We start from the raw sequence: 19,879 nt of genomic DNA on the forward strand, positions 1-19,879 counted from the left end.
TTAAAACTGGAAAATGTTGAAAGCAGACAAAAGTAATGAAAATGTGTAAAAAATTTTATTTTTAAACGATTTTTTCTATATGATCAAAACTAGCGGTTTGTTTGAAACTCTTCAATAATTGAAAAAAAGAGTAAAATTTGCTGAAAAAATTGTTGCTGATGGAGATTGTCTGCAGTGAGTTGTCTGATGATGCTGATGATGTCTGGTTTGACAAAAAAAACCATCTGAGGCGCCGATTCAGGTAAGAAAAGTTCAGCAGGGAATTGATAGAAGACACGGTGAATTTTCGTAAGAAATGCGGTGAAAAAAAAATATTTTCACCGCGTATTTCTAACATCTTTTTGCGATGAATGCAGTGAATCGCGGTGAATTACTTTTTTCACCGCTTTCTCGGTGGCGGTTAATTATTTTTTTCACCGCTTAATGCGATGAATTATTTTTTTCAGCGCTTTCTCTCAAGTGGTGAATTATTTTTTTCACTGCTAGATGCGGTGAAAAAAAATGGTTAATCGCATCAAGCGGTGAAAAATAATATTTCACCGCCACCGAGAACGCGGTAAAAAAAAATCACCGCAATTCACCGCATTCACCGCAAAAAGATGTAAGAAATACGCGGTGAAAATTATTTTCTTTTCACCGCTTTTCTTACGAAAATTCACCGCCAAACCTCGACCCCGGGTTTATTGTGCAGTGAAATGCTCTTGTTTGCATATCGTTTCTCCTGTTTTCGACGCAATTAAATCTAATGTTTCAAAAATAGGCAAATGAACCATTTATAATGGCCTCCAAATTTATAGTTGCCATCTGCTGTCGGCTTTTTGCTGTGAACAATGTCGTCACTTTTTAAAAATATTTTCCTGCGATTGTCCGGCTTTGTGTCTTCATTGTCATGAAATCAGTTAGCGTACTCCAAATACTTGTCTCTTTTTTCACAAGACATGAATATGTGTCTCCTCTCTTCATCTGACAACAGGAACTCAACGATATCCATCCACCCTCTCCTGATGGCAGTGTCCAGCACGTTGTCACTCACACCATCGTATTCACTCTCGTGTAGCAGAAGATCATTTAGAGAACCTTGTTCCAAGAGCAGTTCCAGCACAAACAATCTATAGTCCTCTGTTGCGTGAACTAGAAACAACTCAAAACGTCATATTATAATTATTTAAATTAAATGTTACTCGTTATACGCTTTAACATTTGATGATTTGTACCCATAACGGTAAGCAAGTCTTATGTGCATTCTAACTTACCACAGGGATACATCACATGTTCCCTCCATCTATATCTTTTCCATGATTTTGTTAAAATGAGTCATTCAAAACCTGTTCTCATTTAATTTACAATGATGCTCCTTTGTTCCAGAGCCTACCTCTAACCAGATGGATTGCTTCTTCTGTAAAATCAAACAAAACACACTTCAATGGCAAAGATATGTGGCATATCACATGTTAAAACACATAGAACCTAAATTCGCTTTTGAAATTACTTATCTGGATTTAGACTGCTTTCTGCAAAATTAAGTTGGAATAAACAAAAATGCATTCCAGAGACAACCCCAGTTGAGAGGTCGACTTTATGAAAAGACTTATAGAGTGAACATGGGGGGTAATTTCCCTACCTTAAATACACGGTCGACTTCCTTAGTGATATTCGACCTAAAGTGTTTTCATAAGTCGGCCAACGGTCTTTTCATATCCAATTTTGGTCCACCAATAGTCTGTTGATATCTGATATCGTCGACTTAAACTCTTTTCATAAGTCGATCAATAGTCTTTTCATATCCAGTACGGTCGACCTTAAATCTGCTCATAGGTCTCGTTTAACAAATGCTCGGTGCATTTTTAGGGGTTCATGGGTACTTTAAACTGAGTGTTAAGTACCCCGTATGTACAATGATGGCATCAAATACACTAGAAACATGTCAATGATACGAAATAGAAGGACAATCTGTTGGCTCAAAAAAAGATTTGGAAAAAAATAGTTTTTGTCTTTGGCGATAATTTTTTGCAAATTGAAATAAAACAATTAACACCTGAAACTACATTTTATGCAAAAACGTATTTGTCAAAACTCAAAGTCGACCATTGCCATATCGGTTGACCTAAAGTCGACCATGACCATATCGGTCGACCTAAAGTCGACCAAGACCATTAGGGTTGACCTAAAGTCGACCATGACCATAAGGGCAGACATAAAGTCGACCAAGACTATTAGCGTCAGCATAAAATCATTTCATACCCAACATCGGTCGACCACTGTCTTTCTATACCCGACATTGGTCGACCACGGTTTTTTCATAATTCGACGTCTCAACTGGGGAACCCAAGAAGAGTGCGTTGCAATCATTGATTCGAAAATTGTAATGAGAACAACGTGCAAATCGCCAAATTTTGTAAAGTTGGTAATATCGATATTTTCCCAGGCTGAGGTGCCAGACGGAAGGAAGTATGTCCAGACCGTCCCAGACGGAAAGTACCTATGTCCAGACCGTCTCAGACCATTTCGTGCGTTAATGTCCAGACTTTCGTGCGTTCGACAGACTTTCGTGCGTTCATGTTCAGACTTTCGTGCGTTTTTTGATGTTTCCAGATTATGTAATTTTGAACGCACGACGCCCCCCTCGTGCGTTCATCTTCGGTCTGGACATACTTGCTTCCGTCTGGGACCTCAACCTGGGTTGGTTACAGTCATAGTTTATTTCGGGAACCTGAATTTCGCCAATGTTGAGAGCTAATATAGATAGATCTGGCTAATATAGAGATAGATCAAAGTTATATCTGTTAACTTACAAGCCCGCACATCCAATGCATGCTGGAGAATTGTGTTGCCGTGCTCCTTACGAGAAAGCTCATATTCCAGAATGTAACTGTATCTCTTCAATACTTTTACACCCATGTCAACGGCAACCGCATTCTTTCTTCTAATCAAGCTGAAGAGTATGTTCCCACCCCACTTTCTATATTTCTCTATTCTCCTCTCTTCGCTCTCGCCCCTCTCAAAACCAATATAATCCATGAAGAATATATTAGGCCACTTGACATCGGACAGCAACGTGAGAAATGTTTCCGGAGATCCGTTTTCTCCGATCGCGAGATCAAAGACAGTTTTGTATTCGAACTTTTCTAGGAAAGTACGCTTCTCAATCTCAATATCCTGGTAATTCAAGACCAAGTCAAAGATGTCGTTCGTGTCTTCCTTAGCACTTAGGTGCAGAATAGTTGCATTTGGATATCCCTTGTTTATTTCAGATTGGAGTAAATTTCGTTTCCCAAGGAAATCTATGCAACAGTTGACTGATTCAACACTCTTCGATAGAACACTCCAGTACAGCAGATTCAGTTCAGATATTTTTTTGTCATCAACACTGTCAGCTTCACTTTTGGTCACAATGATGTCTGCACCTTGAAAAAAATTAATATGTGACTGAGGAAAATAGTGCTTGAAACCAGCATCATCAGCATCAGAAGCAACCATTGTTTTACTAAAAAAATAATTTTCTAAAAAGCTTGATGTGAAGGCCAAATGTAGACAAAAAAATACAGCCTACTTTAAACAATTCAGTGCAAAAAATCTGAGTATCTCACTCACTGCAAGCTTTTTTTCACATTAAATTTTAAAAATTGACGATCAAAACGAATGCAAAACAGAAAATAGTTATTGCCAAGCAAGCTTTCTTGAACAAAAATTTTGCCCAGAAAAAAAAACACTGAGAAAAACTGATATATTGTAGTTCATTGCAACTTTTTCTCAGTACGAGAAATCATCTTAAGCATACAAGCATTCACCAATCATCTTTGAAGGGTTATATGGCAGAATATAGAAAGCTTCTGGAAGAATCTCCAAAAGCTTGCAAGATTTTGCAAGACAGCCATTCATTTTTCATTTTCAATTATCGATTTAAAAACCGACATTTAGCCACGCCATGGCCAAACCCACATATTTGTGTATTTCGATGCGTCTCGGTTTGCTTTTAGAAATTGACGTTTTCGTTTCAAGTTTTCCCGATCAATTTCTGTTTCGAGTTGCACTGCAAACTTTTTCCTATAAATTTCCTATAAAATTGAACGAAAACATCTCGATACTTGATTATATTTTCTTTCACGTTTTCTTTTCAATTGAGAATAAAGGAATTTTAAATATGCATCAAGAATAATTGTAACAGACAATTGAAAAGCATCTGGTTAAAGATGAAGACAGGATGATAAAAAGTTACTTTTGTCAAAAAAAAAATTGTGCTCCTTTTCTTGTTTTTTGTTCGTTTTTTGAAATTTTTCCTAAACAAGGTTTAATTGAATTTTGTTTAAGTTGCTGGTGTTCTTGCGTAAACTACCCCCCCCCCCCCCACTTGTTGATTATACGTTTCGGCTCTAAAAATTTAGTTACAAAGTTCAAATAATTTTACACTTTTTTTTTGAAAATCTTCTTAATTTTGGTTGCTGTTTTATTTTTTTCACTCTTATTTTTTTAAATCTCCTAGAGCCAACATTTTCTGTCTTGAAAAATTGCTACTGGATACTTAGATTCACAAGTAAATACTTCTAAAGACAATATTTAGAGGAGTTTTAACACTTTTTAAAAATATTTTGACAAATTTTCAAGCTTTCGTGAATTTGTTTTACTTTTTTTGAGTTCGAACTTTAAGGGCCATTAAATCTTTCCAAGGGCCCCAAGATGATGCATTGGATTCGTTTTAGAGACAATGACATAGTTTTGGAGATATGGTTGAAAGATTTTGCAGTATTTTGATTTAAAATTGTTTTGTGATTTTTTTGTTGTTTTTTTCAATATTTGAGGGAGCCTTTCCAAGCTTTTTTTGTGTCAATGCGCAAGGAGTTGGCCAAAAATTACGCAATTTTTCTTTGAAATTTCTACTAATTTCAACTTTTGTTCACAAAACCCGTGAAGTTTTGTTGTCTCTGCATATATCTTAGATGTGCAAACACGTTTTCGCTGCCCTGCAAATTAGTCATCCGGTTTATTTTTGCAAGGATGAATTGATTTCGGCGAAATAGGTTTGAATAATTTAGACAAATATACAAAATTTCCATGGTTTTCTGAATTTATAGTTTTTCAGAATGTCGTCATCATTTTTAGATGTCATTTTTTTCGTCAATATTTTGAAGTTGGAACTGCCCTCACCCGCAAAGTAATAGAATAACAACATAAGATGAAGACAAGATGATGAAAAGTTATTTTTGTCAAAAAAATTGTGCTCCTTTTCTTGTTTTTTGTTCGTTTTTTGAAATTTTTCCTGAACAAGTTTTCAATTGAATTTCGTTTAAGTTGATGGTGTTCTTGCGTAAACTACCCCCCCCCCCCACTTGTTGAGTATACGTTTCGGCACTAAAAATTTAGTTACAAAGTTCAAATAATTTTACACTTTTTTTTAAAATTTTTCTTAATTTTGGTTGCTGTTTGCTTTTTTCACTCTTATTTTTTTAAATCTCTCAGAGCCAACATTTTTTGTCTTGAAAAATTTTTACTGGATACTTAGATTCACAAGTAAATACTTCTAAAGACATTATTTAGAGGAGTCTTAACACTTTTTTAAAATATTTTGAAAAATTTTCAAGCTCTGTGAATTTGTTTGACTATTTTTTGGGTTCGAACTTTAAGGGCCACTAAATCTTTCCAAGGGCCCCAAGATGATGCATTGGATTCGTTTTAGAGACAATGACATAGTTTTGGAGATATGGTTGAAAGATTTTGCAGTATTTTGATTTAAAATTGTTTTGTGATTTTTTTGTTGTTTTTTTCAATATTTGAGGGAGCCTTTCCAAGCTTTTTTTGTGTCAATGCGCAAGGAGTTGGCCAAAAATTACGCAATTTTTCTTTGAAATTTCTACTAATTTCAACTTTTGTTCACAAAACCCGTGAAGTTTTGTTGTCTCTGCATATATCTTAGATGTGCAAACACGTTTTCGCTGCCCTGCAAATTAGTCATCCGGTTTATTTTTGCAAGGATGAATTAATTTCGGCGAAATAGGTTTGAATAATTTAGACAAATATACAAAATTTCCATGGTTTTCTGAATTTATAGTTTTTCAGAATGTCGTCATCATTTTTAGATGTCATTTTTTTCGTCAATTTTTTGAAGTTGGAACTGCCCTCACCCGCAAAGTAATAGAATAACAACATTGATTTTTAATTCATTGACATCGAAACGATGAAGCGCCTCTTCAGTGTTTTTACTGATTGTTTCTGCCTGCTTCTGCCTCTGGATGCCTGCCTATATGTAAAGCAATTTTCTTTTCACTTCCACGTTTCCTTTTCAAACCCTTGTGACAGTTCTGATTACAAAACATGGTACTCAACACGATTATCCTTGAATTATATTTATTTTCCTTACCTTTATTTTTTTCTTTAAATTCCTGAAACTATTTGGTTTTGTAGGTTCGTAATATTCAATTCTGCTAGACTGCTGGTCAGATTGTGGATTTTTAAGTACTTTATTCAACTCTTTGGATCTGTTCATAATTTTTTCGCCTTTTTCATGTCAGTGAAAAGTCAAATTAGAGTGGTGATTTTAATTTCGCTGGAGCAGTTATCGTAGCGATTGTAAAACAGTGATTGTAGTTCAAAACTTGCCCTGCTGTGTTTTTTCTGTAAGACGTTTTCGCAAATTTTTCAATTTTTTTGATTTTTCTATAAAACAGAATGGCGGGCATTTAACGTTATCCGTAAAATGGTCTAAATTCAAGAAGAAAAGGTCCCCTTTTGCGCCCTGTATGAATCAAATTTGTATGTCAATATATAGTATTTTTTGTTAATTTGTATATTTCTAACGTCGATAATCATTTATGTGGGTATTATGCTATGCGAAATGTCTTTTTATGCTAATGCATTTCGTTTTTTTTTCTCTATTCATGCCAACTTTAACACTAGAGTCAAAGAAGGCTTCCCATTTTCAAAAATTGTTGTCATTTTTTCGTTGTTTTCAATTTTATAGGCCAAAGCGATCTTTTAAAGAAAAATGGATTGATGTATTGTTTTTAGCAACGCTGAAATAATTCTGACAATCTTGATATAATTGATTTTTGCGAATTATAATTAGTTTTTTCAATTTTTCAAGTTTTTTCAAAATCTTTTTTTAAAAAAACTTTTTTCAAGTGTTATTGGCATTTAGGGACCCGAGAGACAGTTATCAGGCTAAATTGGGTTGTTTGATGACTTCTCGATTAAACAGAAAAAACTTTGCGTATATTAACACCAGAAATATTGCAACTTTTAAAAATTATTGATATTTTTTTAACGAAAATTCTTGTCCCTTTCAACTTTTTTTTATTTTGAGAGCATTGAAAAAATTTTGGGCACAAATAAAAATAAATAGATTCTAGAAAATCTAATCAGCAGATTTTCCTATTTTTAAAGTTTTCTCTAATACTTTGGCTCCTTTTTTGGTAATATCGAACTAATTTTATGGGTTTGAAAGAATTTCTGAACTCTTTCTGCTTGTTTCGTACACCAATTTTTTATAGACTGCAAGTTGTTTCTATTCGTACATATTCCAGCGAAGTTGCAGGCTTCGAAGAAATTAGTATTTATGAACGCAAATAAAGTATTAATTAGTTCAAATTTTCAATGTAATTTTTTTAACTGCAAATTTTCATCGTTTTGGTCTAGTGAAATTGCTAGTAAATCACTATACTTTTTTGCTGATGTGCTCGCATGTCATTCTTAACAACGCAACAATGTTTTTGAGGGTTATAGCGCTAAGAACATCAAGTTTTTTTTCCAAAAAAAAACATTTGAAAAATGGCTTTCGCCTGTTGTGTTTGTCCAAAAAGATATCTGTGAAAATATTTTTGCGTTTCGCTCTTTTCTTGAGTAACTTTAGATTAATTACTTATCTTATCAACCTTGTTAATTTATCAACCATATTATTTTTATTCAAAAACTGTTTTGATAATTCTCAAACTGTAAATTTTTTGTTTGTTTTCTTGTTGTTACCCAATTTTTTTACCCAAATATTTGAGGAGTTTTAAGCTTAGTATTGAATTCTTTCGACTTTAGTTCAGGGTCTGTGATGTTAGGTTTTTATGATTTTTCCGCCCAAGTTTCGAAACGGAGTGAACAAGTAACATTTGGCTTGCATTAAGTTGCAACAGATTTTGTGAGCTAGCTGTAGCAGACTTTAAAGTGCCTTATGTACTGAGGTTGCTGGTATCGCCAAGGTAACGTCATGTTTAAAGTTTCTGACCTCTAAAGTGTGCTGTAATTTGTGTTTCTGTCCTGTTTTCAAGATATTTGCTTCAACATTTCACCAATTAACATTTGTTCGAGCTCCTAGTAATTGTGACCATCTAAAAGTTGTCTTCACAACAGTTGCTTCAGTGGTCTGTTTTGGTAATGCAATATAAAATACAAAAAGTTGCAGTAACTTTTGTAATCTTTTACTATTTTTTGAATGTTTACGTCATTTTTTGAATTGACCTCCGGGAGCCAATGATTTTGTTAGGTCTCGAAAAAAGGCTACTGTATATTTTTGAGTGACTAAGAAATAGATTTAAAGAGTTAGTTTTAAGTTTTTTGTAAATATTCTTCAAGTTTTGACGTTTTTTTTCAAGTTTATGAGAAGTTTTTTTTGCATTTATGAGTGCTTTTGATATTCAAGTGCCATTGGCTCTTTTTAAGGGCTTTAAGATGAGGTATTAGTTAGAGTTTAGTTACAATGATATAGTTTCAAAGATTTTTACGAGGAGTTGAACCAATTTTTTAATTCGGGTTTGTCATCTGCTATAATTTTTTAAAACTTTTTTGTGTGTTTTTTCCAAATTAGCGTTCTCTAAGCCTTTGCTGATGTTCATAGGTATACTGTGTTTGCATGCATTTGGTTTTGAGGACATTGGTGCGAAAACTAGAGCAATTTTTCTTTAATTTTGAATAAATTTTACAATACATTTTTAAAAAAAGATCTGTTGTTTTCGCGTTTGTTTGCGTCTTAGATGTGCAAAAACCGGCTGGTGTTTTTTCCTGTAAATTAGTTTAAATGCATATTTATGCAAGGTTGATATCATTTTGATGACTTAACTAGGAATAATTTAGACAAATTTACAAAGCTCATATAATTTTTTAGGTCTTAGGTTTTTTCATTTTCACATTTCCTGCAGTCAAGTGGCAAACTTTAAATTGATGTTCATCCTGTCCTGACACGCAAAGTTTGGCTGTTTCTACCTATAGATGCATGCGTATATATAAAAATGGTTTCGCTTTCATTTCCTAGTTTCCTTTTCCTTGCCTTGTGACATTGTTGTTTTAAAAGCATGGTGTTAGACACAATTAATGTTTAAGTGGATACATCTTTAATGACTTTTTTTCACTGAAAACATGAATCAATATTCTTCTTTTTGCTTCGCAAGGGTCAGTTGGGCCTCTGGTCTGACAGTGGAATTTTTAATTCTTGATTGACTTCTTTTGATCATATTTCAGAAATTTCCCTGCAATGTTTTTTTTTTATAAAATATTTTCAAAACCTTTTTGAATTTGAGATTCTCAAGAAAGATAAACGGCTAAAACTCGGTGGGCATCAAATTGCAATCGAGGACCGCAACAACTTTCACGTTTGCAGGCCCAAAAGACATTTATAGGCGAAGGTCTACTATTCTTTTTCACATTTAGTAGACCTTCGGTCTAATAATTTGTCCTAATGTTGTGAAAATTAGGTCTTTTTCAAATTGTGTCCTCATTTATAGGCCAAAAAGTCCTCAAAGTCCTGAAAAGTGCCTGACATATAGATTTTAACATCACAAAAATGATTTTGATGAACTCGTAATCAACAGTTTTTGAGACTTTCGATTAAATGTTGCTATTTATTTCAAGTATGTGAAATCTTTGAACAATTTTCAAGTTTTAATTATTTAGAGACGAATGAAACATTTACAGACGTTTTCCGGCCGAATTTTGTGTTCTGGTATAATTCTTGACGATCCAGACAATTTTTAAATTGAAATCACAAAGCGTTTTGTAGCAATTTTTAGATAACTTTGTTGTCTTTCCTTTTTTTTAATCTTTTTGTTGTTTTTCAGGATCTTTCAATTCAAGGAGGCAAATTTTTTTAGGTCTTAAAAATACCGTAATGAATCGATGTTACCGTCCGTTGCGGGAGATAGTTTGAAACTATTTGTAATTATTTTTTTGCGCTTTTTGAAGTTTTGTTGAATTTTTTTCTGGTTGGAGATCAGTTATTTCTCTCTGTTTGGCTCACATATAATCCGAAATGTCATGGTAGACTGCAGGGTTGCCGTTTTTGTCATTGACAACAGATTGCTGGTTTTGACAAAATTAACGACTTTGAACGTAAATAAAGTATTAATCAAATTCAAGTTTTAATGAGAAATTGCTTTGTTTCTATGGTTTTTAACTGCAATTTTTTAGTAAAATTTAGGAGATTTTTTGTTTTCAACATTCTGCATTACTTGGTTGTATTTTTGTTGTCTAAAAATAATCTCATGAAGAACAAATTTAATTGCTTACTAATGAGGCAAGTGTTAATCTTGTTAGTTGCTCCAGTTCATAGCAGATTTTTTGAATTTGTTTTTGACGATTTGAAAAAATTGAGTAGTTAGATTTGTAATTTTTAGTTGTTTTTGGGTGGCATTACCGATCGAATTCAACACCAAACCGTTCTTTTTGGCCTTCAATTGCGGTGCAATTTGAATCATTTTATTCGCTACAAAAATATTTAAAATTATTTTGAAAAATACCGTTTCATTTTGAATATTTTGAAAGAATTTTCGAATCTTGCCTTCATTTTAGTTCTATTGTCCTTTTTTCAGCCAGTGAACTGCTCAAAGGTGTTTTGTGATTTTAATTGTTTTATATTTTTTGGTTAAGGATTTCGATTTGCAGCTTTGTGATTTTCTTACCTTGATGCCACCGACTTTTAAAAAAGTTCTGATTATTGCAATTTTTCCTAATTTTCGCCCCATTTTTCGCCTTTCCTTGATGTCCAAAAGGTTCTAAATATGCTTAGAGTTAATACTTTCCTAAAGTGTATTTATATATTTTTCTTAAACACTATATCTTTCAAGAACAATTTATTCTTTATTTGGTTTTAAGTTATTTGTTCTTTTTTGTGCTTTTGCGGTGATGGCCTTTGTTGGCTGTCTAATTTTGATTGTGCGGTAAAAACTTTAATTGTCAGGTCATTAGGTTATTCAATTCTTTGGATTGTAATTCAAGACTTGTCCTGCTAAATTTTTTGTGGTTTGAAGACTTGATCAATTTTTAGCAGGAACTTTTATTTTTTTATCAATTATGAATTCTCCACAAAAGTTTTTTTATTTATTCAGAAAAAGTATCACAGTAAATAGGGCAGAAAACGTGGTTCGCGATCGCAATTTGAGCCTGCTTATAATTGATATTTTACCTTTCCAGCTGGGATCCAAAGCCTCGGAGGCATGATTGAAGGAGTCGTAAAAAGCAAAATATATTTGCAGTTGAATTGTGACTGGTTGTCGCCTCACACATTCAATTGTTCTCTCTTTGTCTTCGGTCAAATGGAGTTTAATTCGCTGCTCCCACCACATGAATTGATTTCCGTCTGTATCTGTGGGAAACAGTCACTCGGTTATATTATGGCTGCTAATGAACTGTTCAAACAAAATAACATGATGACTTCTTTTCGCAGAGAGATATGATGACAGCATTTTGTTTACTAGTTGGAAAACAGCTGTTTGATCTGAACATATCAAAATAATTCCCACTTCATACTGTGCTCTAGACACAACTGAAGTCAAAATGTATTCGTTTGCAGGACTGTGTTTCCCCCTGTCGAGTATAAGTAGAACAGACTGGAACTCTGAACCAGAAAGATGATCTATCTCATCACTGTTAGAGCAATGTACAACTTCAGTTGCCTTCCATGTCACCTTCAAATCGTCAAGAGGTATCTCTGACTTTTGTGCTAGTACAACAACTAACCGGTCGTCGAATTGTTCTGCGAAGAACTTGCCACTCACACCAACATTTAAAACATCTCCAATTTTGTCAACATATTTGACTACGATCTCTCTCTGAGCAGCAGTGAAGCATCCAGGCAGTCTCACTGGTATAGACGGTAAGGGAATACTTTGTCTTTGCTCTTCAATGTAGTTCCTAGTAATGGTGCTTATGTGACTTGAGCTTCGAAACAGAATGTTCAGATTTTCGTGCTGGAAATATTCTGGGATTCCTAGAAACCCGCGTGCGCTCCACTGATTTCCAGTTTCAGTGAAAGATATCCAGCAATGTTTAAGCTGCTTCAATTGCCTCAGCACCTCGTTGTTCAGTATATCTTCAGCATTAATTTCGTCAATCATGACAGCTTTTTGCTCTTTCTGATAACGTCGTCATTTTACACAATTAGGTATCGTTATATCTCAACGTAATCATCTTTTTTTTTCTCTAGGAACCACGAGAAATTTAAGTAAATCGAAAATAACAAAAATATACGACAAACATATAATGGAAACTTAGATATCATTACAAAAGCATTAAAAATTGTCGATGCTAGATAAAACACTGCAAAAATCAAAATACTCGGCTCTTTGCAAATAGCCAGTGTTTAAGATTTTCCTATCTTTATTGAAAACCATTATTACTAGTGTCTACTGATACCAAAGCAAAGGATGTGGCCCGCACTTCCCACTGTCTTTTGACGACCAATGTGGAAAGCGTTTAAATCACGTGTAAGTAGATTCCTCTTGGCATTTAAGCCTAAAAAGGAAAATCACTTCCAAAGAAATGTTATTATGGTTACGTTAGGCGGTAAAGGCTTTCAACAAAAGTTTAATTCTTTTACGAGTTAATGTTTTAAGATTACTAAAACGCGCGACTATACTGCAAGTAATCTGCGGAAACATTTTTGGGATTGTGCTTCTGCAAAAAGTATTTTGCAGCGGAAAGTAGATACGACTTTTCAACTTAGAGCATAAAAGTGAAAACAATTACTGAAATTTATATTTAGTGAACCTTATTTTCATCCTCGAAGTTTGTATGCACGTGTCAGACGCACAATGTGTTAAGATATGAAAAGTGAAATATGACTACAAAAATGAGTTAAGTTACTCGGAAAATTTGGTACCTGTAGACGCCAGTAATGATGAAAAAACAAACAAAAATGTCTTTATTTTTCGTTATGCGCAGAAGCAGATGAAAAGCAGATTGATATCTTGTAAAAGGTCTTGTCATCTCTCAGTCATGATTTTAAAATGAATTTAAAAGCATAAATTAGTGAAAAGAACACAAAAAAGAAAAAAAATAAATCTCATATGAATTAGATTCTGCTTTAAAAAGCTTGAAATAAATTCAGCGTCGAAAATCACCTGATTCTGTTATTTTGTTGTTAATTTGTAAAACCTGTTTTCATCGATAAAAATTTAATTCAAAAAAATGGGTTGCTGCTGATTTATTAGGTTTCATCATATTTTGATTTTGAAGATGTTCGCAGCTTTTTATTCCATAGAAGGTCGTCAACAGTTTTGTTGATTTTGCCTGCCTCGATTTTTTCTCGTCAAATTATTTTTCATAAATATCTGACGTTATTCTTCTGCCTTATTGACCCATTACTTTTGAAAGGACTGCTGTGTTTAGGTATTCAAAACTCAAACAAGAGAAAAACGATTGATCGTAAATTCCGGATGAGTTCTAACATAGTAGAGACCGACAGAGGCCGACAAAACAAGAAGAAGAGAAACGCTATTTAATTGCAAAACTTTAGCAATTAGCTATGTGTGGTTTCACCTGCCTTAAAAGTCAGCTTACGTCATTTTCAGTTTCCCTACAGAACGTCATTTTCAGTTTCCCTACAAAAAACCGTTTTCCAACTGTTTTCGTGACGAAAATTATGTATAAAAAGACAACGTTTCCAAGCTCTGCAAGCCACGATAGCAGAGTTTTGGGATTGGTTGCAACAAGTTTGATTTTGGATTCCGTCGCTTCCAGGCGGGCATTGAAACTCCTCTTCAAAAATTTTCCGAATAAAACTTTTCTTTTGTCGTAGACAAGAAAAATGATTTCAACATCGTTGCGAAGTTCCATTTGTTCGCATTTAGCTATAAGTAACATTGTCTTCCCACTTCCTGGTTGGCCTGTTATAATCAAATGCGTTTTGGTTGTTTCTGACAAGATTCGATGCTGCTGAGGACTCAAAATGATGTTAGAAAATGATGATAGTTCTGATCGACTTGCATACCCTTTCGTGTGTTGTTCTTTTTTCTTGAACCATTTTTTAAACGCGGTCTGGTAACGATAATCCACGTCTAAGGCTGGAGATTTCATCTTGCTGCTGGGATCCCTCAAGTATTCAGTCCCATTCAAGCTAGCAACGGCAAATAGTGAACAAAAATAGTTGAACAGCTTGTCGTCCTCTGAAATTGAGCTGGCGAAGAAATCCTGCAGTGAGTATTTACAATCCCGTAGTTTGAATGTTTTTGTTAACTGCACCATTTGTAATTTTTTGGTGTCTGTATTTTCAATCAGGAAAATCAGATGATTACTAATTTGCTGCTGATTCTCTTGCAGAGTAGTCACTACGTTGTCATCAAGATCAACATGATCAGACAGAAAATGCTCACTGTCAGTCGAACATCGGAAGGATTCTGAACAAAATTTCAATTCGTTGACAACCTTTTCGAGCGAACCATAAACTACATTTGGCAAATATATAACAACTTTGAATAAATTTTGTACGGAATCAAAAAATCTGCTGTTTTCTTCTAACGTTTCCGGTTTTCGATATGAAATCCAAAATGAGTACAAGATCATCTGCATTTGTGGAATGATCGTTTGCAATGTTTGATTCAATTTGTTGCAAATTGCGGCTTTTGGTTGATCTGGATTTTCAGACATTCCCACTTCAAAGACAACAATTTCCTTAGAGCCAAGATACAACCAATCAATTTCAAACTGCTGGGGTATAAGATGCTCATGATCTAGGACAGTTTTCAAGCAGTCATTTGTGAAATTTTTCAGGAGAATTCCTGTTGGATTTTGTATTGATGCAAGTAGTTTTTCACTGAAAAGTCTCACCTCTCCCAGATATCCCGCATAGTCGCAAAATGAGCCCAATTCGCCCTCTTCTGTGTATGCGTACAACATGTGGTCTTCAATTTGGTTAAAATGTGGGATCGATAGCAGATTTGTTTGGCGTTGTGGAAAATAAAATTCAAACAATTGTATCATTCTGTCAATATGTTCCAATGTTGTCGACTCAAACGCCAAAACTTTGAACTGCCGTCTGCTCAAATGGTAGAAAACGTCAGTGGTTGCTTCAACGCAGTACTCCAACAACTTCGGGATAGTCTCTGTCTGTGGAATTTTTTTCTTCACATATGATAAAATATTTTTTTCAAGTGTTTTTTCAACAATGGGTTTGATGTGTAGTTTTAGGTTAGCGTAAACTGTTTTGTGGCTTATTTGTTTGCAAATTGATTCCAAATTCTTAAATTCGGAACTTTTTGCCAGCTTGACTGGATAGCACACAAACACCTGCACGTTCGGCTTGTTGATTTTTTAGTATTTGGCGAATGACCTTGTCTAAGCTCTGCAGTTGATCGCGAATTGAGTTACCAATTTGACTGATTGCGCCATCTTCTGAGATTTTGCTGACTGTTTTTACGATTATAACTTTGTCAAATCTTGGTGCGGGAATGAAGAGACAACCATGTGATGCCTTCTCTGTGATGGCAGAGTCGTTTGACACGGAAACAGAAGCTTCATCACAGACAGCGGGTAATGGAAGATTTTGGGTAACAACTAATCCACAAAAACCCAGGCGAGACAATTTCAGCACAGTTTTCTTGTGACCGAATATGGAATTAATTGAAGGATTTAAGTGTAAAAGCTCTTGTGGTGGTTTTGGTTGAACTACTAGTTCATTTCGCAAAACTCCCAGCAAAGCCATTCGGAAAAACTAATTTTAGTTCAATAATTTTCCCATGAAACGAAACTTGATACATCATGCCAAAACAATCAAGATCTTGCCTTACTTTGCAGAACCTGTGATGGCTTAGCAGGATCTTATTAGGCTCAGTTTGCATGGCAAATCTTGTACTTTTTAAAAATAAGATCTTGACGAAACGCCCAGTTTTCTGAAGCAAAAAAGATTTTGCATGGTCGGACATATCTTTATGTTTTCCTTCCTGGAATCTTATCAAGATCTTATCGAGGTAGCTCAAGTTTCATTTCACTAGGTCCGTACAAACCAAAAATAAAGGCCGCTTCAAAATTGTTGTAAGTAGCTTGTAGGAACGAAATATTGAGAAGGATTCTGATGACAAAATATGATCTCTGGTTTGGCTTCAAACGTTTTGATTTACAACGCCCTTTAAAAAGCAAATATTTATTGTATCAAATATGATGAAACTAAAAAGCGAAAAAGCAAAATGTGCGCGTTACAAATTCATGTGGACGTATTAACGAGTTAAACAGTTTTATTTGGTATATTGTTTTTGTTTGTATGTATATTACGTGGTGCTAGGAAATTGAGCCGAAAGGAAAATTAGACGAATGGAATATTAGCCGAAAAGGAGATTTTAACTAATCAGATTTGAGAACAGCCGTGATATTTTGTTCGGTTGTGATAGATTCATATCAAGTCCCATAGGCATGGCCGTGGCCCGCGAGGCATGGCCAAATGCATTTTTTTCATGTGTAAGCGAGTTTGATAATTGCGCGTCCCATTTATGTTTGCCTACAGCAATTATCTCATGCAATTATTTCTGCTACTATGCCACATTTTGACTTTTTTCGGCTAATATTCACGTCGGCTAGTTTCACGTCGGACACCATATTACGTGTAGGTATCATTTCGTATAAAATATAACTTGATTCCGAAGGTGCTTAATATATTAAATCAGAAAATGCTTCATAAACTACGGTGGCCGCCGTATTGGCCGACAGGGCGTTTAGCCGACAACCAAAAAGTGAGAAATTTAACCGAAAATTTAATTGAAATGAGCAATAAAACTTATTCTAAAGCTGTGATTGGCCAATTTAAAACACTATTTCGTAAGCGGACAAATAAACCGCAGTTTTTCCATCAAATAGTGTAACGAAGGTCTATCAACTAGAGTAACAATGGTATTTAACCGCATCCAGTCATGCCTCGCAGGCCATGGCCATGCCTCAGCGGCCCGTGGGACTTGATATGAGTCTATCACAACCGAACTACTGATTTATGGACCAATTATGGACTTTTATTACCAATTATGAAAAAGTGTCGGCTAAATTTCTCATTTTTTCCTTGTCGGCTAAACGCCCTGTCGGCCAATTTTTCTAGCACCACACACTACTTCGAAAAACCATATGGTCGTTCGCATATTCAAAATTGCAACGAAACACACGTAACAGAAGACACGTAACCGTAACCAAATCATTAACAATTTACAGAAAACAGACATTAAGCAGAGCTTTTCAAAGATATACAATGCGATTGCCTTTTTAGTCATATGGAAAGAAAGAGACAAAAATGAATCTTATTTCATTAGTAGCCTTTTTTTTATCAGAGACTCTTCACTTGTATGAAAGCAACCGGCAACAGACGAGATCAAGAAATGAAAGGGGAAGTGCAGGGTAAAAGCATATTCTCTCCAGTTACCTATGAAGAAGTCAAATGTCAGTTTTAGGATGCACTTTTACACAACTTTTCGATCAAATTTCAATTTCACAGCATAAATACCATTTCTTCAATTTTAGGTTCAAATTTCTGCAAAGCAACTGTTGAGTTTTATTATTTTTTGCCATCATAGGCCGGTCAGATCAAATTTGTTAGATATGACTTGTTTTATTTCAATCCTAAGTTCCTGGAACATTGAATAAAAATTGGATTTTAAACTGTAAAAAATTTGGTTTGTTAGTTAGTTTATTATATGACTATAAATTGGTATTTGTTTAAGATAAATTGAAAAAAAACTGATACCAAAAATAAAGGTTATTAAAAATGCCTCATTTCATAAAAAAAATTTCCCAAAAAAATCAATTAGCAGAAAACAGACACGATAGTGGCTGTAACGAAGTCGACAGAAAAATTTACAAAGATAAGCCATATATTTGTACGACTACAGTCATTGTTATCAAGACTGGTTTTTTAGGCGAATTTTATTTAAGCTTGATCGCGGCCGGTAAACTTTTATCTTACAAAAATTTGAGCTACCACCTTTGCAATAGTAGTTCTTGCATTATTTCTCATGGCCTAATTTTTCTCCGCATTAATAGCAATCACTTTAAAAGTTTCCAACATGGACAATTTTCAGTGACATTAATTTGTCGTCGAAGTCGGAAATGTTTATTAGGGCGCCTTTCGCGTAACTGCAATTTATGAGACATAAAATTCGCCTATAAAAATGCAAAAAAAGAACAAAAAAAACTACAACTAATAAGAGGACTCGGCTAAGACAAAGGCAAAATTCAAAAATGTGGCAAATGGTGATAATGATTGATATAGACTTTTTTTTCATTTTTTTTTTCATGTATTGATTGTAGCTCACATTTGCGTCATTTCAAATTTAGTTCATAAGTTGTCGTCTACACGGATGATTTCCCGTTTAGTAACCCAGATATAACTTTTGCGGTAAAATTGTATTCACGTTGTAAACAAGTTTCGTTTTCATCAACTTCCGTTGATATCCCAATTATGGTCATCAGAGATCAGTTTTCAATCGCAGCGGAAAATTCCTACTTCCACAATCGAAATTCAAATGTTCCACAATTGTGGTAAACGTTGGCATCTCAAATAAAGCTGCCCATACAAGGAATTTCATGCAATAATTGCGGAACTTTCAATCACTTTAAAAAGTACCAAGATACTGAAGGAGACATCGGCATCATTTTGATTAACCGGATCGAATGACAAAGAGTCCAAAACATACTCAAACGGACCCATCAAAACTATTGGAAAAAGCAAACATCGGTTTCAAGCAATAATTGGAGCTCACAGAAAGCAAAACTCAGAACAAAATTAGCTTTAAAATCACCTCAAATCCCCTCATGCCAATATAACCAGCAATCACAGCGCAACATCGAGGCTTAAAATCATTTATTGGATTATCAAAGACACACGCCGAAAAATCAAAATTTCTTGAAAACCCCACTGCTAAGCATCAAAAAGGACGAACAGTTCCGATTAACCTTAAACCTAGAGTTACAGACAAACTCAATCGCCTGTAGCATGAATGATATACAGAGAAGTTAGATTGTTTGGACAAAAACTTCATTTCCCTAATTGTAATTATTGTAAAAAAACTGTCTGGTCAAGATTTCTTCAGATTATAAGTACTCGATAGTTGCATTCACAAAATTAAATATAAAATTCCCAATTTCGAAAAATTCATTGATACAATCTCGCACACCCTGACAGAAACACATAACGGTCAAAATGCCTATTTTATAACTATAGACATAAAATGCGTATATAGCCGATGTCGTTTTCATCCCGAAAGGGCTAAGCACTGTAAATTCGCTATTAGTTGTGGCGAACCAACTCACGCAAATCACTTGAATAGTAGACTTTACGATGTGAACGAAGTGTCTGCCGAATTTCAAAAGCTATTGATGATACTCTGATTGGCCAGCCAACAACGTTTTGATTGTTGGATGTTGTAAGCATAGTTAGCTTAGGTTCTCAAGAAAATCACTTGCAATATATAAATCAATATCTGAAACGCTTAGATGAATTTAACCTACGCATGAATATCAGCAATCATATCACTACGCAAAATCAGAAATTCGAGTGGTAGGTCAAAAACTTTTTGCAATTAAACTAACGAGATTGGTTTCAGGATCTGTACGTAACATTAGTAAATTAATCCCAAACCTAGCCCAACTATGTTACCTCATCCGAGCGTTACTGAGAAAATCTGTTACATTCTCAAAGACCAAAAACCATGAATAACATTTC

General features: G+C 34.5%; 2 protein-coding genes across 2 annotated transcripts; both read right to left on the reverse strand.

The window, feature by feature from the left end:
• Positions 1-642: 642 nt before the first annotated feature.
• LOC142343300 (uncharacterized) lies at positions 643-11,531 on the reverse strand. The gene is made up of 3 exons (XM_075395120.1): positions 11,372-11,531; positions 2,793-3,404; positions 643-1,131 (listed from the first exon to the last, which is right to left on the reverse strand). Exons 1-3 carry the CDS (start codon positions 11,529-11,531, stop codon positions 896-898), a joined length of 1,008 nt encoding a protein of 335 aa, XP_075251235.1. The 3' UTR covers positions 643-895.
• Positions 11,532-11,564: 33 nt separating this feature from the next.
• Positions 11,565-16,377, reverse strand: LOC142343299 (uncharacterized). Its single transcript, XM_075395118.1, has 3 exons — positions 16,188-16,377; positions 13,846-15,895; positions 11,565-12,320 (listed from the first exon to the last, which is right to left on the reverse strand). The coding sequence occupies exons 2-3, from the start codon at positions 15,163-15,165 to the stop codon at positions 11,565-11,567; spliced, it is 2,076 nt and encodes a 691-aa protein (XP_075251233.1). The 5' UTR covers positions 15,166-15,895; positions 16,188-16,377.
• Positions 16,378-19,879: the final 3,502 nt, after the last annotated feature.

This window comes from Convolutriloba macropyga, chromosome 7, assembly GCF_964194025.1.
Source record: "Convolutriloba macropyga chromosome 7, txConMacr16.3, whole genome shotgun sequence".
NCBI classification, from domain to species: Eukaryota; Metazoa; Xenacoelomorpha; order Acoela; family Convolutidae; genus Convolutriloba; species Convolutriloba macropyga.